The sequence below is a fragment of the Ovis aries genome, chromosome 12 (assembly GCF_016772045.2).
Source record: "Ovis aries strain OAR_USU_Benz2616 breed Rambouillet chromosome 12, ARS-UI_Ramb_v3.0, whole genome shotgun sequence".
In the NCBI taxonomy this organism is placed as follows: domain Eukaryota; kingdom Metazoa; phylum Chordata; class Mammalia; order Artiodactyla; family Bovidae; genus Ovis; species Ovis aries.
Window position 1 is genome coordinate 69939593 of NC_056065.1, and position 19865 is coordinate 69959457.

The 19865-nt window shown below is 37.6% G+C and overlaps 1 protein-coding gene across 11 annotated transcripts in view; it reads right to left on the bottom strand.

Annotated features, from left to right (window-relative positions):
- Positions 1 to 19865, bottom strand: part of RPS6KC1 (ribosomal protein S6 kinase C1) — a 213043-nt gene that overhangs the window by 132449 nt on the left and 60729 nt on the right. For 8 of the 11 annotated variants that reach the window (XM_042229215.1, XM_004013886.5, XM_042229219.1 and 5 more), the window contains 2 exons: positions 15287 to 15380; positions 596 to 958 (listed from right to left, as the gene is read on the bottom strand). In XM_042229215.1, coding sequence (XP_042085149.1) covers positions 596 to 958; positions 15287 to 15380 — 457 coding nt within the window. The remainder of the gene's footprint in view (positions 1 to 595; positions 959 to 15286; positions 15381 to 19865) is intronic. The other 3 variants (XM_042229216.1, XM_027956290.2, XM_042229218.2) reach the window with 2 other exon arrangements.

A 19865-nucleotide genomic window follows, 5' to 3' on the forward strand; every position in this document is an offset into this window, starting at 1 on the left:
GCTTCCCTAAGAGAAAGGCAAATGATGAAAAACTGATGCTTAAACATAAATAACAGGCTAAGTTCTACTTACAGACATTTAGCAGCATTCAGCTCTCCATGTCCTGTATCACCCCCATTAATTGGCTGAGAATTTATCACAACTAACAAAAACAGAATAGTAAGCAAATCCAAGAACCCTTTACGTTCTCAGTTTAAAAGCCCATTTCATCTTGCCTCTTCAGGCCATCAAAAGTAAATGTACTAAAGAATCTCTGGGAATACTCCTGACAGAATCAGGTGAACATGGCAGGAAAAATATATATATATTATTTAAACAAGGGACTTAGAAGCTTGATTTTTAAAAATTCTGTTTGTGTTGATTAACTGATCAAAGCAGAGACTTAAGTATATTGTCTTCCACACGTAATTAAAAGCTAAATTACCATATTTAGGTAATTTAATCTCCAGTAATTTCTTCTTTTCAGTCTTGTTTTTACACAAGATTATACATAAGAAATTGCTATATATGTATATGTGTGTGTGTGTGCGTGTATTTTCCCCCAAGTATCAACAAAAGAACATGCCAAAATATAATAACACAGATAAAACTGTACCTTGAACACCTTCCAGGAGTAAATCAACTCCCTTCCTATAAAAGTCAGAGGCAGCTTCATAGTCATCTTCTTCTTCCTTTTTTAAAGCCAGCTTTATTAATTCTCCTGCTTTCTCCAAATAATCTCTCTTGCCAAGCTTGGATTTTAAACTGCCAGGAAAAAGGCTACGACTTTCCCGTTCTTCCTCTGTTTTGTTCTGTTCACTGTCAGAAAAAACAGCCCCTAGTGCTGAAGACTCCGAAGAAAGATTGGGACCAAAAGTCCTGATGGGAGAACTTTGATTGGAAGCCATTCCATCATCCAGCTCAGCAAGAGAATCCACATCAACAGTGAGGGATACCAGATCACTGTCACTGGAGAAACCTAGAAATACGATCACAACAGTGAGCAGATATTAAATTGAGAATCAGCCAAAAGAGTGCAAATCATACTGACTAAACATTTTTTCACACTACCCATGCCAACCAGGAAGACTGCAACTCACGGGTGGAAGTCAGTGTCTAGCAGTTTGTCTCAGCTTAGCTCATTCATTCTTGTACTGTCTCCCCACAGTTCTGGAAGACAATCTCCTGCCTTAACCATCAAACTAAAACTGAAGACAAGTCTTTATCTAGCCCTGTTGTTACAAGAAGCCTTTACCACAGGATCTTGTATTTACAGAAGGTTGATGCTATACACAGCTTCTGTGAACAACAGAATTATGATAAAATTGAATCCCAGCTCTTAAAACTTATCGTGCGACCAACCACACGTTACTTAATAATAAAACTTATTATGTGGGGCTTTAAATGAGAAAAAGAGCTAATGCATATAACAGGCTAAGATTAAATTATAACTTTTATAGCAATTACATAATAATAATTTTACTGTATATAATATAACGTATCCTCAGAGATGTGCTTTTAAGTAACCATCCATATCTGGAAAATGTATGCCATACAGCACTCTTTTAACTGAATTTTTTGAAATTCCTGTTTCAGCTGCTTCCATAAGCTTTTGGCAAAAGCTTTGGTCAGTATTTGCATCTTAGTTTTCTGACAGAAAATGAATAGTGGATGCTACTGAACATTTACTCAATGAAAATTACTTCTTCCATTTCATATAACTGACTTCATGATACATGAGCTTGAACTACAATAACCGTTACTAAACCTGCTCTACTTTTACATTCTTAAAAATGATTAAGGACCTCAAAGAGCTTTTGTTTATATGGATTACATCTGTAAATATTTACTAATCTTGGTATTTTAAAAAGACTGAATTTTTAAACACTCAAAAGTCCATTATATGTTAAATAATTTTTATAAAAATGATTAAGAAGTACCATTGTTACATATTTGCAAATCTTGTTAACAGAAGATGGCCATATTCTCAGGTCTAACTCTGTACTCAATCTGTTAGACGTCATTCTGGTTAAAAGAGTTGAAGAAAATGTCACACTGCTAAGTAACTGAAAATGGGGTATTTTAACAGCCTTTTCAAATAACTATAGCTATCATTTTTTTGATACTATAACAAAACAAGTAGTAGCTTCTTAAAGGTTAGTTTACATGTGGAATATAAATTTCTATCAATGTCATTTCTGTTTCTGTTACATTCAAATCCATGGGTCTGTCTCACACACTGAGTCTATAACATCACACTCTGGTCATTTTGAAAATATTAGTTTCCTGAGTTACACGGAGCCTCCAAATGGTGATAAATTTCATCGTTACAATATCTCCAAGAAAATCACATTTGCTACTTATCACCACCGACCTTGTCCAAAAATTGTTTATGTATTGTGAAACTGTTAGGCTCAAAGTGGCTGATACAGGTTCTCCAAAATTCTATTTTGGTGTTGAGAACTAGAACATCATCACTATTTGGCAATAAATACTGTTAACTGTTTTCTTTGAAGTGCAAGCTTCCTTTTAGCATTAAAAAAAAAAATTGCTAAATATTCAAGTCTGAAAATGAGTTGTCTGTCAATCACTCTCTCAAGCAAAAATGGGGTCCCAGGAAAAGAGTAGCTAGTTTATGGTTCAAATAACTGCAAAGGCGCTCTTTTTTTTTTTTTTTTCCCAAGACAACCAGGGCAGTTCAGCATGTAAAGTGTTTTTTCATTTTCATTTCATCCCACATAATAGTATATAAAAGACATATATCCAAGGGTTGAGATTCAGTAAAATTAACTGTTTTTACTGCTTTATCAAGGATCTCCTAGGTGAAATAAGCATTGGTATTACTGTAAGTATGTGCAACAAATACTGTTACAGTCTCATATCACTGTCTTGATTCATGCTCAAGTACAGCAGTTTTACTGACCACTGCTTTTGGATCATCAGTACAAACGTCAGCACAATAGAAACAGAAAATAACTTCCTATATTATCATAAAAAAAAGTTTCTTATTTGGAGAGTCCCTGAAAAGATCTCAGGAATGAAAACCCAGAGATCTGAAAACTATACTTTAAAAGCCACTGACTTGTATCATTAAATAAGATTCACAACAGGGTTAGGCAAAACTTAGGTTTGGGAACAACTATGTGATCTGCATCACCACTGAATACATACTGACTGCCACACTTCTCAGGAAGGAAAATACTGGGTTGGCCAAAAAGTTCATTCCGGTTTTCCCATAACTCGAACAAACTTTCTGGCCAACGTAATACATAAAGAAGAAAATGATCTCCCCAGCATCACACACTAAGTCAAAATCAAAGGTGGATCTGAGTGTACAGTTGCAGATCAAGGGTCCGCAAACTTCTTTTCTGAGGGCCACAGGGTGAATTATTTTAGGCAACACTGCTGCTGTAGCTCGAAAGCAGCCACAAACAACGCCCACACGTCCAAGTATGCCTGTGTTCCAACAGAGCTTCCTGCGTGGAGGCTGAACTCTGAATGCCGCATAATGTTCACGTGCCACAAAATAAGATTCTTTGGAATTTTGTCAACCATTTAAAAATGTAAAAACCATTCTTAGCTTATAGGGCAGGACATATAAAAACAGGTGGAAGGCCAGACTTGGCCCATGGGCCACAGTTTGTCAACCCCTACTATAGACTCAAATTGCTTCAGTTCAGTTCAGTCGCTCAGTCATGTCCGACTCTTTGCAACCCCATGGTCTGCAGCACGCCAGGCCTCCCTGTCCATCACCAACTCCCGGAGTTTACTCAAACTCTTGTCCATTGAGTCAGTGGCGCCATCCAACCATCTCATCAAACTGCTTACTTCATACCGAATAAAGTAAGTTGGGATAAAAACATTTATTGGCAGCTAAGTTCTAATTTCAAGTCAACTTTAGACACTGTTTTGGCACTCTTGTCAATATATCCTGTTTCCAGGGTTTGGCACTTTTTTTCCCCACAAATCTTTGGAATGCCCATGAAATACTAATTTTGTTCCATGAAAGCAAGAGACTTCATTAATGCCACGATATCAGATGAAATTCATTGGATCTATTGGAAATATCTTCAATTCACCACAGTTCAACTCTATAGACAACACTTAAAATCAAAATCTCTTTATAGCCGTCTACAAATTTATGCACTGCTTTGAGAAATATATAAACTTTCCAAGATTTTTTAAAATAATTTTAAATATTTTCTATATTCAATACAAATTTACTTCCTTAAATGGTTATCATTGTGTAACCTGGTCCTCCGAAATTAATAAACAGACAAAGAAAATAATGCTGTGGTTTATACAGCTAATCACAAATGAAAGGAAATGTTGTTACAGATCTTTGTCTGCTCTCTGATGTCTTGTCACCATAACCTCTACATCATCTATCACATCATACTGCTTCATGCTTTGCTTGATTTTCCTTTCTAACAAGAACAATAATACCAAAGGGCAAGAGGGTAAAGTTATGTATACTCAGTTTCTTGGCTTTTGACCATGAAAATTTAGTCACACAGTCATATTTCCTCTTACTCTTCCAACCTTATTTTACTAGCAAAGAAACCATGATTATATGAAACTAGATCCGAAAAGTAAGATCATAAAACACCTAGGGAAAAGTCAAATAGTAAAATAAAGGTTCTATACAAATGGTTCCCTTTTCAAATTCTACCTAATTCTAAATGAGAAATGTTTCAAAATAAGCAAACAAATAAGAACTAGCAGGTTAGGAAAAGAAATTTTTTTAGCCTAAGCAAGAGAAGCAAAAGGAAACAAAATTACTTCTTCTGGTTTATGGAGGACAATTTTAAAATATATGTCAGAGGGAGAGGGAGAGGGTAGGATGATTTGGGAGAATGGCATTGTAAAACGTATACTATCATGTAAGAATCGAATCACCAGTCTATGTCCGTCGCAGGATACAGCATGCTTGGGGCTGGTGCACGGTGATGACCCAGAGAGATGTTATGGGGAGGGAGGTGGGAGGGGGGTTCATGTTTGGGAATGCATGTACACCCATGGTGGATTCATGTCAATGTATGGCAAAACCAATACAGTATTGTAAAGTAAAATAAAGTAAAAATAAAAATTAAAAAATAAAATAAATGTCAGATGCAAAAATGCCTATATCTTTAGTCCAGAAATTTAGTAATATATACCAGAAACAATCAGAGATGTAGGAAAAAAAGACATACACATAAGAATATTCATCACAAAAACTAGTGCAACTGAAATAACAAATTTCTAACAATTGGAGAATATGGCATATCCCATGAGGAGGCCTTACAAATAGCTGTGAAAAGAAGAGAGGAGAAAAGCAAAGGAGAAAAAGAAAGATATAAGCATCTGAATGCAGAGTTCCAAAGAATAGCAAGAAGAGATAAGAAAGCCTTCCTCAGCGATCAATGCAAAGAAATAGAGGAAAACAACAGAATGGGAAAGACTAGAGATCTCTTCAAGAAAATTAGAGATGCAAAGGGAACATTTCATGCAGAGATGGGCTCGATAAAGGACAGAAATGGTATGGACCTAACAGAATCAGACGATATTAAGAAGAGGTGGCAAGAATACACAGAAGAACTGTACAAAAAAGATCTTCATGACCAAGATAATCACAATGGTGTGATTACTCACCTAGAGTCAGACATCCTGGAATGTGAAAGTCAAGTGGGCCTTAGAAAGCATCACTACGAACAAAGCTAGTAGAGGTGATGGAATTCCAGTGGAACTATTTCAAATCCTTAAAGATGATGCTGTGAAAGTGCTGCACTCAATATGCCAGCAAATTTGGAAAACTCAGCAGTGGCCACAGGACTGGAAAAGGTCAGTTTTCATTCCAGTCCCAAAGAAAGGCAATGCCAAAGAATGCTAAAACTACCGCACAATTGCACTCATCTCACACACTAGCAAAGTAATGCTCAAAATTCTCCAAGCCAGGCTTCAGCAATAAGTGAACCATGAACTTCCAGATGTTCAAGCTGGTTTTAGAAAAGGCAAAGGAACCAGAGATCAAATTCCCAACATCCGCTGGATCATCGAAAAAGCAAGAGAGTTCCAAAAAAACATCTAGTTCTGCTTTATTGACTACGCCAAAGCCAAAGCCTGACTGTGAGGATCACAATAAACTGTGGAAAATTCTGAAAGAGATGGGAATACCAGACCACCTGACCTGGCTCTTGAGAAACCTACATGCAGGTCAGGAAGCAACAGTCAGAACTGGACATGGAACAACAGACTGGTTCCAAATAGGAAAAGGAATACGTCAAGGCTGTATATTGTCACCCTGCTTATTTAACTTATATGCAGAGTACATCATGAGAAATGCTGGACTGGAAGAAGCACAAGCTGGAATCAAGATTGCTGGGAGAAATATCAATAACCTCAGATATGCAGATGACACCACCCTTATGGCAGAAAGTGAAAAAGAACTAAAAAGCCTCTTGATGAAAGTGAAAGAGGAGAGTGAACAAGTTGGCTTAAAGCTCAACATTCAGAAAACTAAGATCATGGCATCTGGTCATGGGAAATAGATGGGGAAACAGGGGAAACAATGTCAGACTTTTATTTTGGGGGGCTCCAAAATCACTGCAGATGGTGACTGCAGCCATGAAATTAAAAGATGCTTACTCCTTGGAAGGAAAGTTATTACCAACCTAGATAGCATATTCAAAAGCAGAGACATTACTTTGTCAACAAAGGTCCGTCTAGTCAAGGCTATGGTTTTTCCAGTGGTCATGGATGGATGTGAGAGTTGGACTGTAAAGAAAGCTGAATGCTGAAGAATTGATGCTTTTGAACTGTGGTGTTGGAGAAGACTCTTGAGAGTCCCTTGGACTGCAAGGAGATCCAACCAGTACATTCTAAAGAAGATCAGTCCTGGGTGTTCATTGAAAGGACTGATGTTGAAGCTGAAACTCCAATACCTGGCCACCTCATGCGAAGAGTTGACTCATTGGAAAAGACCCTGATGCTGGGAGGGATTGGGAGCAGGAAGAGAAGGGGACGACAGAGGATCAGATGGCTGGATGGCATCACCAACTCGATAGACATGAATTTGGGTAAACTCCAGGAGTTGGTGATGGACAGGGAGGCCTGGCGTGCTGCAATTCATGGAGTCACAGAGTGTCAGACAAGACTAAGCAACTGAACTGAACTGAAGATAAAATATTATAGAGTTATTAAAAACTTTTATCAGTTCAGTCGCTCAGTCATGTCCGACCTTTTGTGACCCCAAGGACTGCAGCATGCAGGCCTCCCTGTCCATTAGCAACTCCCTCAGCTTGCTCAAACTCATGTCCATTGAGTTGGTGATGCCATCCAACCATCTCATATTCTGTCGTCCCCTTCTCCTGCCACCTTCAATCTTTCCCAACATCAGTCTTTTTAAATGAGTCAGTTTTTCACATCAGGTGGCCAAAGTATTGGAGTTTCAGCTTCAGCATCAGTCCTTCCAATGAATATTCAGGATTGATCTCCTTTAGGATGGACTAGTTGGATCTCCTTGCAGTCCAAGGGACTCTCAAGAGTCTTCAACACCACAGTTCAAAAGCATCAATTGTTCGACGCTCAGCTTTCTTTACAGTCCAACTCTCACATCCATACATGACTACTGGAAAAACCACAGCTTTGCCTAGATGGACCTTTGTTGGCAAAGTAAAGTCTCTGCTTTTTAATATGCTGTCTAGGTTGGTCATAGCTATTCTTCCAAGGAATAAAGAATCTTTTAATTTCATGGCTGCAGTCACCACCTGCAGTGATTTTGGAGCCCAAAAAATAAAGTCTGTCACTGTTTCCATTGTCTCCCCATCTATTCGCCCTGTAGTGATGGAACCGGATGCCATGATCTTAGTCTTCTGAATGTTGAGTTTTGAGCCAACTTTTTCACTCTCCTCTTTCATTTTCATCACTTTAGTTCTTCTTTGCTTTCTGCCCTAAGGGTGGTATCATCTGCATATCTGAACTTATTGATATTTCTCCCGGCAATCTTGATTCCAGCTTGTGCTTCATCCAGCCTGGCATTTTGCATGGACATTTCACAGACTGGTTCCAAATAAGGAAAGGAGTACGTCAAGGTTGTATATTGTCAGCCTGCTTTTTTAACTTATATGCAGAGTATATCACGTGAAATGCCGGGCTGGATGAAGCACAAAAATTGTTATAGGAGAATATTTAATGCTAATGTATTCATGCTTTATTAATCAAAAACAACAAACTCCAAAGCAGTATATATAGTATAATTCTAGTTTAAACACACACACACACACCAATGGTCATAGCAGCACTATTTACAATAGCTAGGACATGGAAGAAACCTAGCTGTTCATTGACAGATGAGTCTATCAAGAAGTTGTGGCACATATATACAATGGAATATTAATCACCCATAAAAAGGAACAAGTTTGAGTCAGTTGTAGTGAGGTGTATGAACCTAGAGCATGTCATACATTGTGAAGTAAGTGAGAAGGAGAAAAACAAATATCATATATTAATGCATATATATGGAATCTAGAAGAATAGTACTGATGAACCTATTTGCAGGGCAGGAACAGAGATACAGATGTAGAGACTGGACTTGTAGACACAGTGGGGTAAAGAGAAGAGGGGATAGACTGAGAATAGCATTGACCTACACATACACTACAATGTGTGAACTAGAAAGCCTCGTGGGAGGCAGGCGATGGCAGAGGGAGCTCAGCTCGGGGCCTTACGATGACCTAGAGGGGTGGGAGGGAGGCTCCAGAGGGAGGGGATGTACGTATACTTAGAGCTGACTCACACTGTTTTACAGCAGAAACCAACACAACACTATAAAGCAATTACCCTCCAATTAAAAATACATAAAAAACAAACAAAAATTAAAAACACAAACAGGAAGAAAGGTTAGAAAAGTACACGGAACGTTAACAGTACTTCTCTCTGGGTGCTGGAAGTACAGGTGACCCATCATATTTGCTGTACGTGTGACAAGCCCTTAAGGCTATGAATGTGAAGGGTATCGAAGAAGACGCAGCAAGAGCTGAAACTGGGGGCTTGTTTGCAAATCAAGGTATGTTATACAGACATGATTTATAAACCATAGACCTATGTGAGTCATCCAGCAGCCAGTGCCAAGAAATTTCTAACTTGAGAGAAGACAGAGATGATTATAAAAACAGATCTGTATTAAGCAGACTAACCCTGACACTTCTTCCTTCCTTATTTTCTTCCTTTCATCTCCTCCTAGGATGCACCCTAATGTTTCTGAAAAACCTAGGCACTAGCATAGTTCCTCAACTATACACTGCAACTAACCTAGTATTATCTGATGTGTTTCTCTTCCATACTGAAGCAATTGCTAACTCTCCTTTTCATTGAAGAACTCCCCAACCAGCTCAAGAAGAACATTCCCCATCACTACCTCAACAGTGAGTACAAAGATACAGAGAGAGGAACGCAAATACTCAGTACCTATTTTATTCATCTTATATCTTTAATATATCTACTTAATACAGTGCTTGCCCAACTCCTTGAAACCATGGTCTTGTCATTCAGTCTGTTTTTTATAAAGCTACACATAATGGACACTAGCTCCCTGAAACCCGGAAAGTTAACAAGTAAGATAAAAAGAGCTGCAAGCAAGAAAGAGGTTCTCAGTTAAAGTGAGTAAGAAGAACATTGTGGATAATGCAGGGCAACAACTGACAATACAGAGGCTATTTGTCAAAAGTTAAACCAACCTGAAGTCCATCCATGTTTAAAGGGGCCCTCTGGGCCATCAGAAGAGTAAAAGGTGCATCCTTTACCAACACCATCAAGTCAAAAACCTAAGCCTTTTTTGGAAAGGATGGGGGTGGGGGGGAGTCAAAGGTTCTATGAAAGTGTTCAGCCTCCAGGTTCATATCACAGAGATTCAAGTCTCAGGGCTATTAGAGGACCCCAGGTGACTGGTTAAAAAGCAGCTACAGACATGAGGGGTTTGTACAGCGTCCCAGTTCACCTACCTACCCTCACCTTCTGTGCTTTGAACTGCTCAGAGTAGGGCAGTGTAGTGTAATCTGTCTAGGACACCATCTCTGAAAGACAGGCGCCAGGGGAAAAGGTTGAGTTGCCATAGAATAAATCTTTATACTATAAGCTATCAGAAATCTGTATTTGAAGACCTTCTGCAAAAAGAGATCAGTTTCCTTTAGAACAACAGGTGGTCTCTCATGGCTGACTATGCCTAAAATACATGGCCTCATTATTATTAGCTGATAGCTTTCACTGAGCCCTGAGGTTCAAATATTGCCATAGTCAATGAAAGGGAATTTCTACTTTTCCTAGTAGCGATGACTCAAGCTTCACACACAAAGCAAGGTATCTAGCTAGCAGAACAAAGGTCACCCTGAGGTAGAAGACATACATATCAATCTCCATTAAGAAATAAGTCTTTATTATAAATGCGATTTTAAGTGACTACATAAACCTAAAAGTTGATGTTAGTTAAGATTCCTCTATTTGATCACCAACTCATCACTCAATAATAGCTACTGTTACTAAAAAGAGCCATTCCTCTGACATTTCACATTTTTATAATGTTTTTGATACATGTCTTGCTTCACCCTTGAAATTTTATAAAAAGAACATCAGAATATTTATTACATATTTGGTTTAAAAAAAAGAATAAGCACAGGAAAAAACACATCAATCACAATTACAACCCTGGTACTGTTACCTTATCATGAACAACAAAGATCCATGAGTTGGCTTCCACGTTTACTTAATGAACTTTTTATGCTGCTCCATAATCTACTCTGCAAATCAAATCTGTGACCAGCACACAGTAGTTCATACTGAGCTCTCTATACCAAATTAAATCTCATTTCAGAATACAGGTCTGGGATTGCTGTTAAATATCTGGAGGGCTTTGACTGCCTCAGGCATCTGTCTTAACTTTTCTGAAATTCCAATTTTTAACTATAAAGTAAGGTATTTATCTATATCATTCCCAGTGTTCCTTCTACTCTAAAATCTATTCCCACAACATATCCTGAAATTTTTATTTGCCCCATCAGACTCTTAAACTCTTACTATACAATGTTATCCTCAATAGTCACAGAATTGTTAAGGGTCAGTTTTTGTAATTTTGTGTCAACTGCTTTATATCCACGCATACACACAAGGACATGTTCTCATTTCTGCTTATCTTAATAATAACAACTTATTCTTTTTCTATTTATTTTAAACTTCCCCACAAAGAAAATTCAACTAATAATGGACAGTGAATAAAAGTTAAGTAGATAAGCACTCAGGAGAAAAAGGAACTTCAAACTGAATAAACATACTCTGAAGTAGTACAGAGCACCGAGAATTAGCCAGTAACAAGATTTAGCGTTCTTGTGGTGCCACCTGGTGGACATTTGCTATAAATTCTACTTTAAAGTTAAAATCTTAATTTTGTCATCTTTGTGCTTTTCTATATAATGAAAAGAATTATTACCCTGACACCAAATAAATACACAAATTTTGAACTGAAAGTGATTTTGAAAAGGTCCCTTACATGGACCAGCAACAGATTCTATTCTCAAAATGTACATCTCATTTACTTTAAAATAGCTAATTCAAGACAGCTTACTTAATAGACCCTTTCTTGTGTCTACAATTGCTACAATGAGCACTTAAGAGAGTTCCCACTCCACAATTTACAGGCAAAAAGAAAAAGGAAAAAAAAAGGTAAACTTGACTAGTTTAGGAAACATTTAAGAATATTTACTCTTAAGATATGCTACATATAAGAAGCTGATCTCTCAATTTGTATCTGTGGTTATGATCACCTAATTACTTTTTCTTACTTGCTGCATACACCTGGGAAATGTCCCTCCCAAAACTGCAAAAGAAGTCAAGTAATGTACTGCGAAGAGGAAATGACACAGTTTACCAGACGAGCTTACACAAACATCAAAGGCTCCGATATTAAGGCCAGCATGCAGTAAAGCAACCTATATCCTTCCGAAAGGCCAACAGACGAGAGAAACATGCCAAGAAGCTCAATTCCCACCCACCACTTTGGCCAGGTCCCCACAAATGCCACAGGAACTTTATGGCTAAGTTTAATTCAACAAAAAGATGGAATTTTAAAAAGGAAGTAAGATGTTAACAATCAACTAAATCTTCTTTCATCTTTGAGAAAATATACGGTTTAATTTCACTGAACAAAAGAGATGAAGAACAAACCAGCACTTCATTTTAAAAATATAAAACGTTTCATCTAAAAACCTACTGAAAAATTTTATAATTTTTAATTTCATATTAGATAAAAATACATTTAGCAGTTAATCACTAGATTGTTGGGGTTTCTAAAACCTTAAAGGGGTTTCCTCTATCACACTATACTATATAAAATACTGAAAGTTTTTAAGAATCCTCAAATCCAACTCTTTATGCTTTCCTTAGAAAACTTTCTTTCAAGGTAAAGACTTGTTGATTGCATTTTATGCTACTAATAAAAATAATGATCACTTAGCCTCTGCATCTGTTCTCTGAGAGGTGATGTACCTGCCGTGTGTCATTCTGACTCTAACTGAAGGGCCCTGGCACAGCAGACTATACGTATTAAGACCCGCCCCGCTGGCTCATTCCACTGGCAAACTAAATGACAAGTATGAAAAATGAATCCACCTTCAAAACACCATTTAAAGCCCTGCACTCAGAGGAGCTGTTACGCAGTGCAGCACCTCCTCACATTCTGGCTCTAAATCCGCTTCGCCAGCATGTGCGCCACAGTCCCTCGACAACCTTCCCTTGCCCTGCACACCTGTGGGGCTCGGCTGGCTGCGAGCTGTCCTGCCCCCTTCCTAAGAGAGAGGCCCTCTCTCTTGGTTGTCTCTGGGACTGGCAGACCTTTTGGTGTGAAAGCAAATCCTGTGCTTACCCAGGATCCCAGACAATCTCATGGTATTTAAAAGTCATTTTTCCTCTCAAATATCAGCAAATTTGTAAGATGTCTGATACTCAAACCTGTATTTGTCAACAAGGTATTTGGGCAGGATCAATGAGCCATGCAGAGGTTTTTAAAGGGAGGGGGTGAAAAACATATACATTAATGGTTTTTCCAGCTCCCTGTTTTTCATTCTTCATGGAGCCCAGGGTGTTTCAGAGGTGGTAATGCAGTTAGAAAACTAACTTATGCACTGCAAGGATAAAATTTCAGTATTATTTTTAAGTACCATTAAGTCTTTTTCTGTGTTTTTTAACAGAAATGTTGCCCCCAGTTTCTCCCATAAAAGCATATTCCTAACATGATAATTGCTTCCAAGGAAAACTCATCGTTTTGAAATGTTAAAAGATAAACTCTGAAACAAATACACCCTACCTCTACTGCAGGGACGGTGGCCCATTCACCCAGAGAGCAGTCCTGGTCTTGGTGAACAGTAAGTACAATAGCATCTTCTTTCATTCTCAGAAGTGTCTCAGTTGGGACAATAAATTACAAACTCACCCTATTCTATAAGTTTAAGGTTATAACCCACCTTAGGTTATATCTCCTTTAACATGAATACCTTTTTATTCTGAAGAGCCTTCCACATTTTAAAACACCATCCCAAGAAAAAACATCCTAATAACAACTCTTCCCCTTCTCTTCTAAACTTAAGCAAAGGACAAAAGATCTCTGCACCACTCCTATCCTTGATTACTTTCTACTAAAATAGGCTCCTGAGACACCCTTCTTTCACCATGGCTGACACCTACCTAGGTAATAAAGACTTATCAAGGATATAAAAGAACAGAGTCATCCTCAGGTCACATACCCTTCAATTCCTGAACCAAAAATCAAAGAGAGAAAAAAAAAAGATTCCATAATTTTCAGGAACTGTACTCCTCACTGAACACTCTCCCACAAATCTTTTCTAAGTCTCCTGCTTGGCCTCTCTTGGACATCACCAAATCTGCCAGTTTCACAAGCAGAAAATGTCGACTCCCTGTTTCTCAAAAGTAGGAGGGTGTCTCTGAGGCAACAGCCAGATCAGGTTATCCCAAAAGAGTCATCCTCCAAGGAAACTTGTTCTAAAAATAGTCATCTTGGGATCCCAAGAAGTGGTTAGATTTTTCCAAAGCCTAGCAAGAATCTCAGATCAAAACAAGTCATGGAGAATAGATGTATTTTTCCCCCAAAACACCTGATGGACTGCAAAGTAAAACGACTATCAATATTGTTTTTCTATGATCTTAGCTGATTCAGGATGGAGTTGAAGATACAGAGGACCCAAAGGAGACCCCAGCCTAAGATCCCCCATACATTACACAGAACACTGGATGTAAGTTAATGGACTCTGCTTTTAAGTCAATGGGAGCTACCATGAAAAATAAGAAATTTTAATTACTTCTCAGTGTGGATTTTCTTCACCAAAAGAAAAACAAATTTTAAGTGCATCAACCCACAAAATGGATGGGAACTTGTTGCTCCTACCAAACCATGATGAGAATTGACTGCAACAGATCTATGTTAGCGTGTCAAGGTATGATATCAGTACACATTCCAACAAGACCATCACTACAGAGAGATCATCACCACCTCTCATGTCAGTCATAAACCATTCTCCTCTACCATAAATTCTTACTCGTGAAACAGATCAAGAAATAGCCTCTGGTGTATGATTTTTCTTTTATATAAACCAAACCTAAGTGACTTCAAGCAAATCTAATTTACCTATTTTTAAAGACTCTCTCCAGCCCTGTCCCCACATATATCTCTCTTTTAAATCTAAAATACTTTCTGGAAGAAAACTAAGGAAATTTTTAAAATCTTCATTAAAAATTCAAGAATGGCTTAATGGAAGAATAAAACAAGAGATGACGCATTCTTGAATTAAAGTGATGAAAAGTACAAAAATTGCTTTGGTTTAGACTCATGCTATTATAAAGAATATCAAAAATACTAAAACTGCCTTAGATTTATTCTTTCTAGTACATGACTAAACTTTCAAAGTCCCTTTTGAAATTAACTGTCTGAAAGTCAGATCCAGCTAAATAAACTTCAGAAAGGCGCTCAACAATACCAATTCTGAGCACTTACTATACCACATTTCAACAAACCTAAGAAGCCATTAATTGTAGGACAAATCATTATTTTATGTATCACTGAGAAAGAAAAAAGCTGTCAATGTATCCTCAACCCAATACCATGTACTCAATAGCAATGATGTTAAAATGTGAAGAAAAAAGTACCTTAGAATTAGTGCAATACTCTCAAACTCCTATATCCATCTGATTTGGGCAATGTAGATATGATTTATAGTCTGCAGCAATCAAAACCACTGAAATGAAATATATATATATAAAAATATCTTACCTTCTGTGCTGCACTCAGGAAAGCTATCAGTGAGGGAATCTGGATAAGCTTCAACGGGACCAATCAATTCAGAGCCATCATTGATTATCCCACCCTAAAAAGATTAGAATAACTGTGTTTCATGGTCAGTATGACTATTTTAAAATATCAGTAATGAATGAATGATAGTTATTGCAACTATTTAAAAGAATTACAAAAATGTTCATCTATTAAACTAGATTACAACTGCTTTAAAAAAATCAACAGGAATAGCCATATTGGTTTATCAAAAGTAAAAAATGTACCACACCAAGGCAAGATGCTAACAACAAGGGAAACTGAGGGAGAAAGGTGAATATATGGGAAAACTCTATACTTTCTCCATAATTTTTCTGTAAACCTATACTGTTCTAAAACTTTTTTAATTCAACAGGAATTTTATGTTTCTAATAATGTGTGGCTTTTTACAAAAGCATGTTATTTGAAATCTATCAGAAGTGCTCATCTTTTTAAAATGCAGAAAAAGAAAAAGCCCACCAGCTAAAGTGGGGGATGTCATTCAGTTTCTTTAGAGTCACTAGTCTTTCGAATTAGTGATAAATGAAGGACTCCATTAGGGAGTCATTTAATTTTACCAAATTAAAAACTACCACATGCCACACAGTACCTCAAGTGATCCAAAAAGTATACTTGAGAATCATTTGAATACAATGCACACAACATGAAATAAATTTATTAAGGAAATTTTTTTTAATATTTATTTGGCTGTATCAGGTCTTAGATGCAACATGTGGGATTTAGTTCCCTGACCAGGGATCGAACCCAGGCGCCCTGCTCAGGGTCTTAGCCACTGGACCACTGGGGAAAGTCCCTAAGGAAACATTTTTAATAAACATAAACTGATTTATCCGTGTGACCACCATCTTAATTAAATATTTAAGTTTTCAAATTCACGCCAAAAAGATTCTCTTACTTTGTGTACAACTAGAGACTGCTCTGTCAGGCAAGTGGTGTAGTGTGATTTTGTGCTGTGGCTTTATGGACTGAATGCTCTAAAGGCTCATAACCCTTAAAGAACTAAATTAACAGGCTTCCCTGGTGGCTCAGTGTTAAGAATCCGCCTGCAATGCAGTAGGCCCAGGTTTGATCCCTGGATGGGGAAGATCCTCTGGAGAAGGAAATGGCAACCCTCGCCAGTATTCTTGCCTGGGAGACACCATGGACAGAAGAGCCTGGAGGACTATGGTCCATGGGGTCGCAAAACAGTCGGTCGGACACAGCTTAGCAACCAACCAACCAACAATTAAAATGACAGCTCTTCTGCTCTTTAACCTTCCACCAACAGTTCTATACCCCCAACACTATTACCAGGATAGCAAAGCCAAAGAGAAATAGAAGCCCCCTATTTCCTCTCTGGTTCAGCACTCAGAACTCAACACGTATCCTTCCCCCAACTCTCAACAACATCTTTACCTCATTAAGTCTCCCTGCCAGTTAAAGGAAGAGAAATGTGAAATGGTCCCTCTCAAATTGTCAAATTTACTTCCTTGAGTCTTAAGTGAACTGAAACCCTGAAAATGTTTGAATTTTTATCACTTTATTGTATGTACTCAAATATTCAAATAACAGATTACAATTGACTTTTTCTCCAAAAAGAAGAGTATCTATTGACTCTAAACAGCATCCAAACCAAATCCTAAGAAAATCTAAAAGTATTTTTGAGCATTTTAATAGACAAAGTTGATTTGACCTACAATCTCACGTAACAGAAAGTGCCTTTCAACTGTTAACTACCTCTTCCACTATCAGGTATGTGACTTTAAGTTACCTACCTATAAAACAGAAATAACATGTATATAACTAACTCAGGGATTTCTCAGGACTAAAAGATTTCATGCATATGAAGTGTTTAGAGCAATGTAAGTACTCAGTAAATTATTATTTGCTATTATTACTAGCTGATATAAAGTCTGCTTATAAAAAAATAAAAACAAAATACTAAAGAATACAAAAATGTTTTAGCTCATAATCCTATGGAAATTTTACTTACCTAACTTAATAAACAATTTAATAAAAAAAATAAAAAATAAATCTTTAATGAAACAATAACAATAAAAACTGTTCAATAACAATAAAAACTGTTCTAGAGGAACTTAAGTAGTAGGAAAATATGCCACAATTCTATTATAAATCTTCAGTTCAAAAATATTAACCTTTCAGTGTTTCTGAATATGTAGTAAAAAGAAACTCTTATACAGCATCTCAAAGGTTTTGATTAATGAAGAGTCAATTTGGAGGCAGTGGGGAGGGGAGTTCAGATGTGCCAGAATATTCAAATATGGTGGGAAGTTAGCAAATGCTCTCCCTGGAGAAGGCAATGACAAAGCTAGAGGAAACTGTCAAAGCAACCATTCCAGAGCTCTGGAAACTGACAAAAAAACACAGAGCAAATGAATAAGTGGCTACTCATGAAAAACTATAGAACCAAAGGCAAGAACTGTGGGAGTTTGTGGCATTCTTGCCTGGGGTTGTTTCCATCTTCCATCCCATCTGGGTTGCCACGGTAATCATACAAGGGAAGACAAACCTTAAAAACTAGCAGATTCACTTGCAGATGCGGCTGGCATGATTCAGATTTAAGCAGAGAAAGAGGTCCACTCCAGTGTCATCAACAACAGTAGTAATCTCAGTGCCAAACATGGCAAGAACATAGAAACAGTAGCAGCACAAAGCTGCAGTTGGCAAAGGACCAGACATTTAGCAGGAAGATCCAGAAAATGGCAGAGCTGTAAGGGTTCTTATTCTTAATAAACTCTCCACCTATCCATGAAGGAAAAACCAGAGAGAGATCAAGCTATCTGCAAATCCCTGGCAAACCATGAGAGGGTGCACATGCACAGAGGAAATGCAAGAGATCCCAGAGGAAAACAAAAGCCAGAGCAACTTAAACCATGCCAGAACCTTTAAAACACAAAAAGAATCATCACCATCAAGGGAGAAATAGAATGAAACACAGTGTACAAGCAAAGAACAATCACTGGCTGACCCAAGCTATGCTTACACAGGGCTAGCCAACGCCAAGCCAGGTTTAAAAATACAATAAAGATATTAGGCTGAGCAGAAACAGTAGCAGTCACACACTGTACATCAAACAGACTCCACAGATTTAGTACAGACATGTTACTAAACACAGTGCTAAAACTACAGCAAGAACCCTCAGGGGAGACAAATCAGAACACAGATTTGCTATATTATCCAAACTTTTCGGTTTTCAACAACAAAATTACAAGATATTCAAAGAAACAGAAAAGTGTGATGAAGAGTGAATACACAAAATGTGATATATTTATATCCACTTAATAGATATTATTCAACCATAAAATGGATTTAAGTACTGATACATGCTACATATAATACAGATGAACCTTGAAAGCACTAAGCTATGTGAAACAAGTCAGATGCAAAAGACCATATATCGGATGGCTCCATTCATGTCCAGAATAGGCAAATCCACCAAGACAGAAAGCAGATTAGTGTTTTCTACAGGATAGGGCAAATGGTGTAGGAAGGGTGAACACTAATGGGAATAAAGTTTCTTTGTGTGTTCAGTCGCTCAGTCATGTCCTACTCGTTGCTTTCCCATGGGCTGCAGCCCACCAGGCTCCTCTGTCCATGGGATTTTCCAGGCAAGAATACTGGAGTGGGCTGCCATTTCCTCCTCCAGGGGATCTTCCTGACGCAGGGATGGAACCTGCATCTCCTGCACAGGCAGGCAGATTCTTCACCACTGAGTCACGTGGGAAGTCTCTAAGGTTTCTTTAAAAGTAAGAGTATTAGTCATGTCTGACTTTTTGTGACCCGATGGACTGTAGCCCGCCAGGCTCCTCTGTCCATGGGATTCTCTAGGAAAAAATACAGGAGTGGGTTGTCATTTCCTCCTCCAGGGGACCTTCCCAACTGTACACAGAGGAGACTTCATTAATGTGCATTCTTTATGGGGTGATAAAAATGTTCTGGAATTAGGTAATAATAATGGTTGCCTAACCATGTGAATATACTAAAAAAACACTGAACTGTACACCTTAAATGGTGAATTTTACATTATGTGACTTGATCTCAATTTTTTTTAAAAGTACCAGATGAAAATCCTGGAATTGAAAAGTTTAATAACAAAAATTTAAATTTACTAGAGAAGTTCAACAATAGATCTGAGAAAGACAAATAGTCAATGAGCTTGAAGATCAATATAAACTATCCAATATGAAGATCATAGGGAAAAAATGAACATTATAATAAAGAGAATCAGGGAGAGCTACAGGACAATATCAAACATACCAATTTATATATAATGGTAGTACCAAACAGGAGAGGGAAAAAAGGGCTAAAAAGTATTTGAGGAGATGAGGGCAGAAAACTTCCCAAATTTGATTTTAAAAAATCAGTCTACAAATGTAAAAAGATAAACCCAAAATAAAATAAACACAAAGAGCTCAACACCTAGTCACACAATTGAAAGACAAAGGCTGAATTCTGAAAGAAGTAATAGAAAAAGACGTATGCAGTGGAGCCATAGTATAATTAACCACTGACTTCACATAAA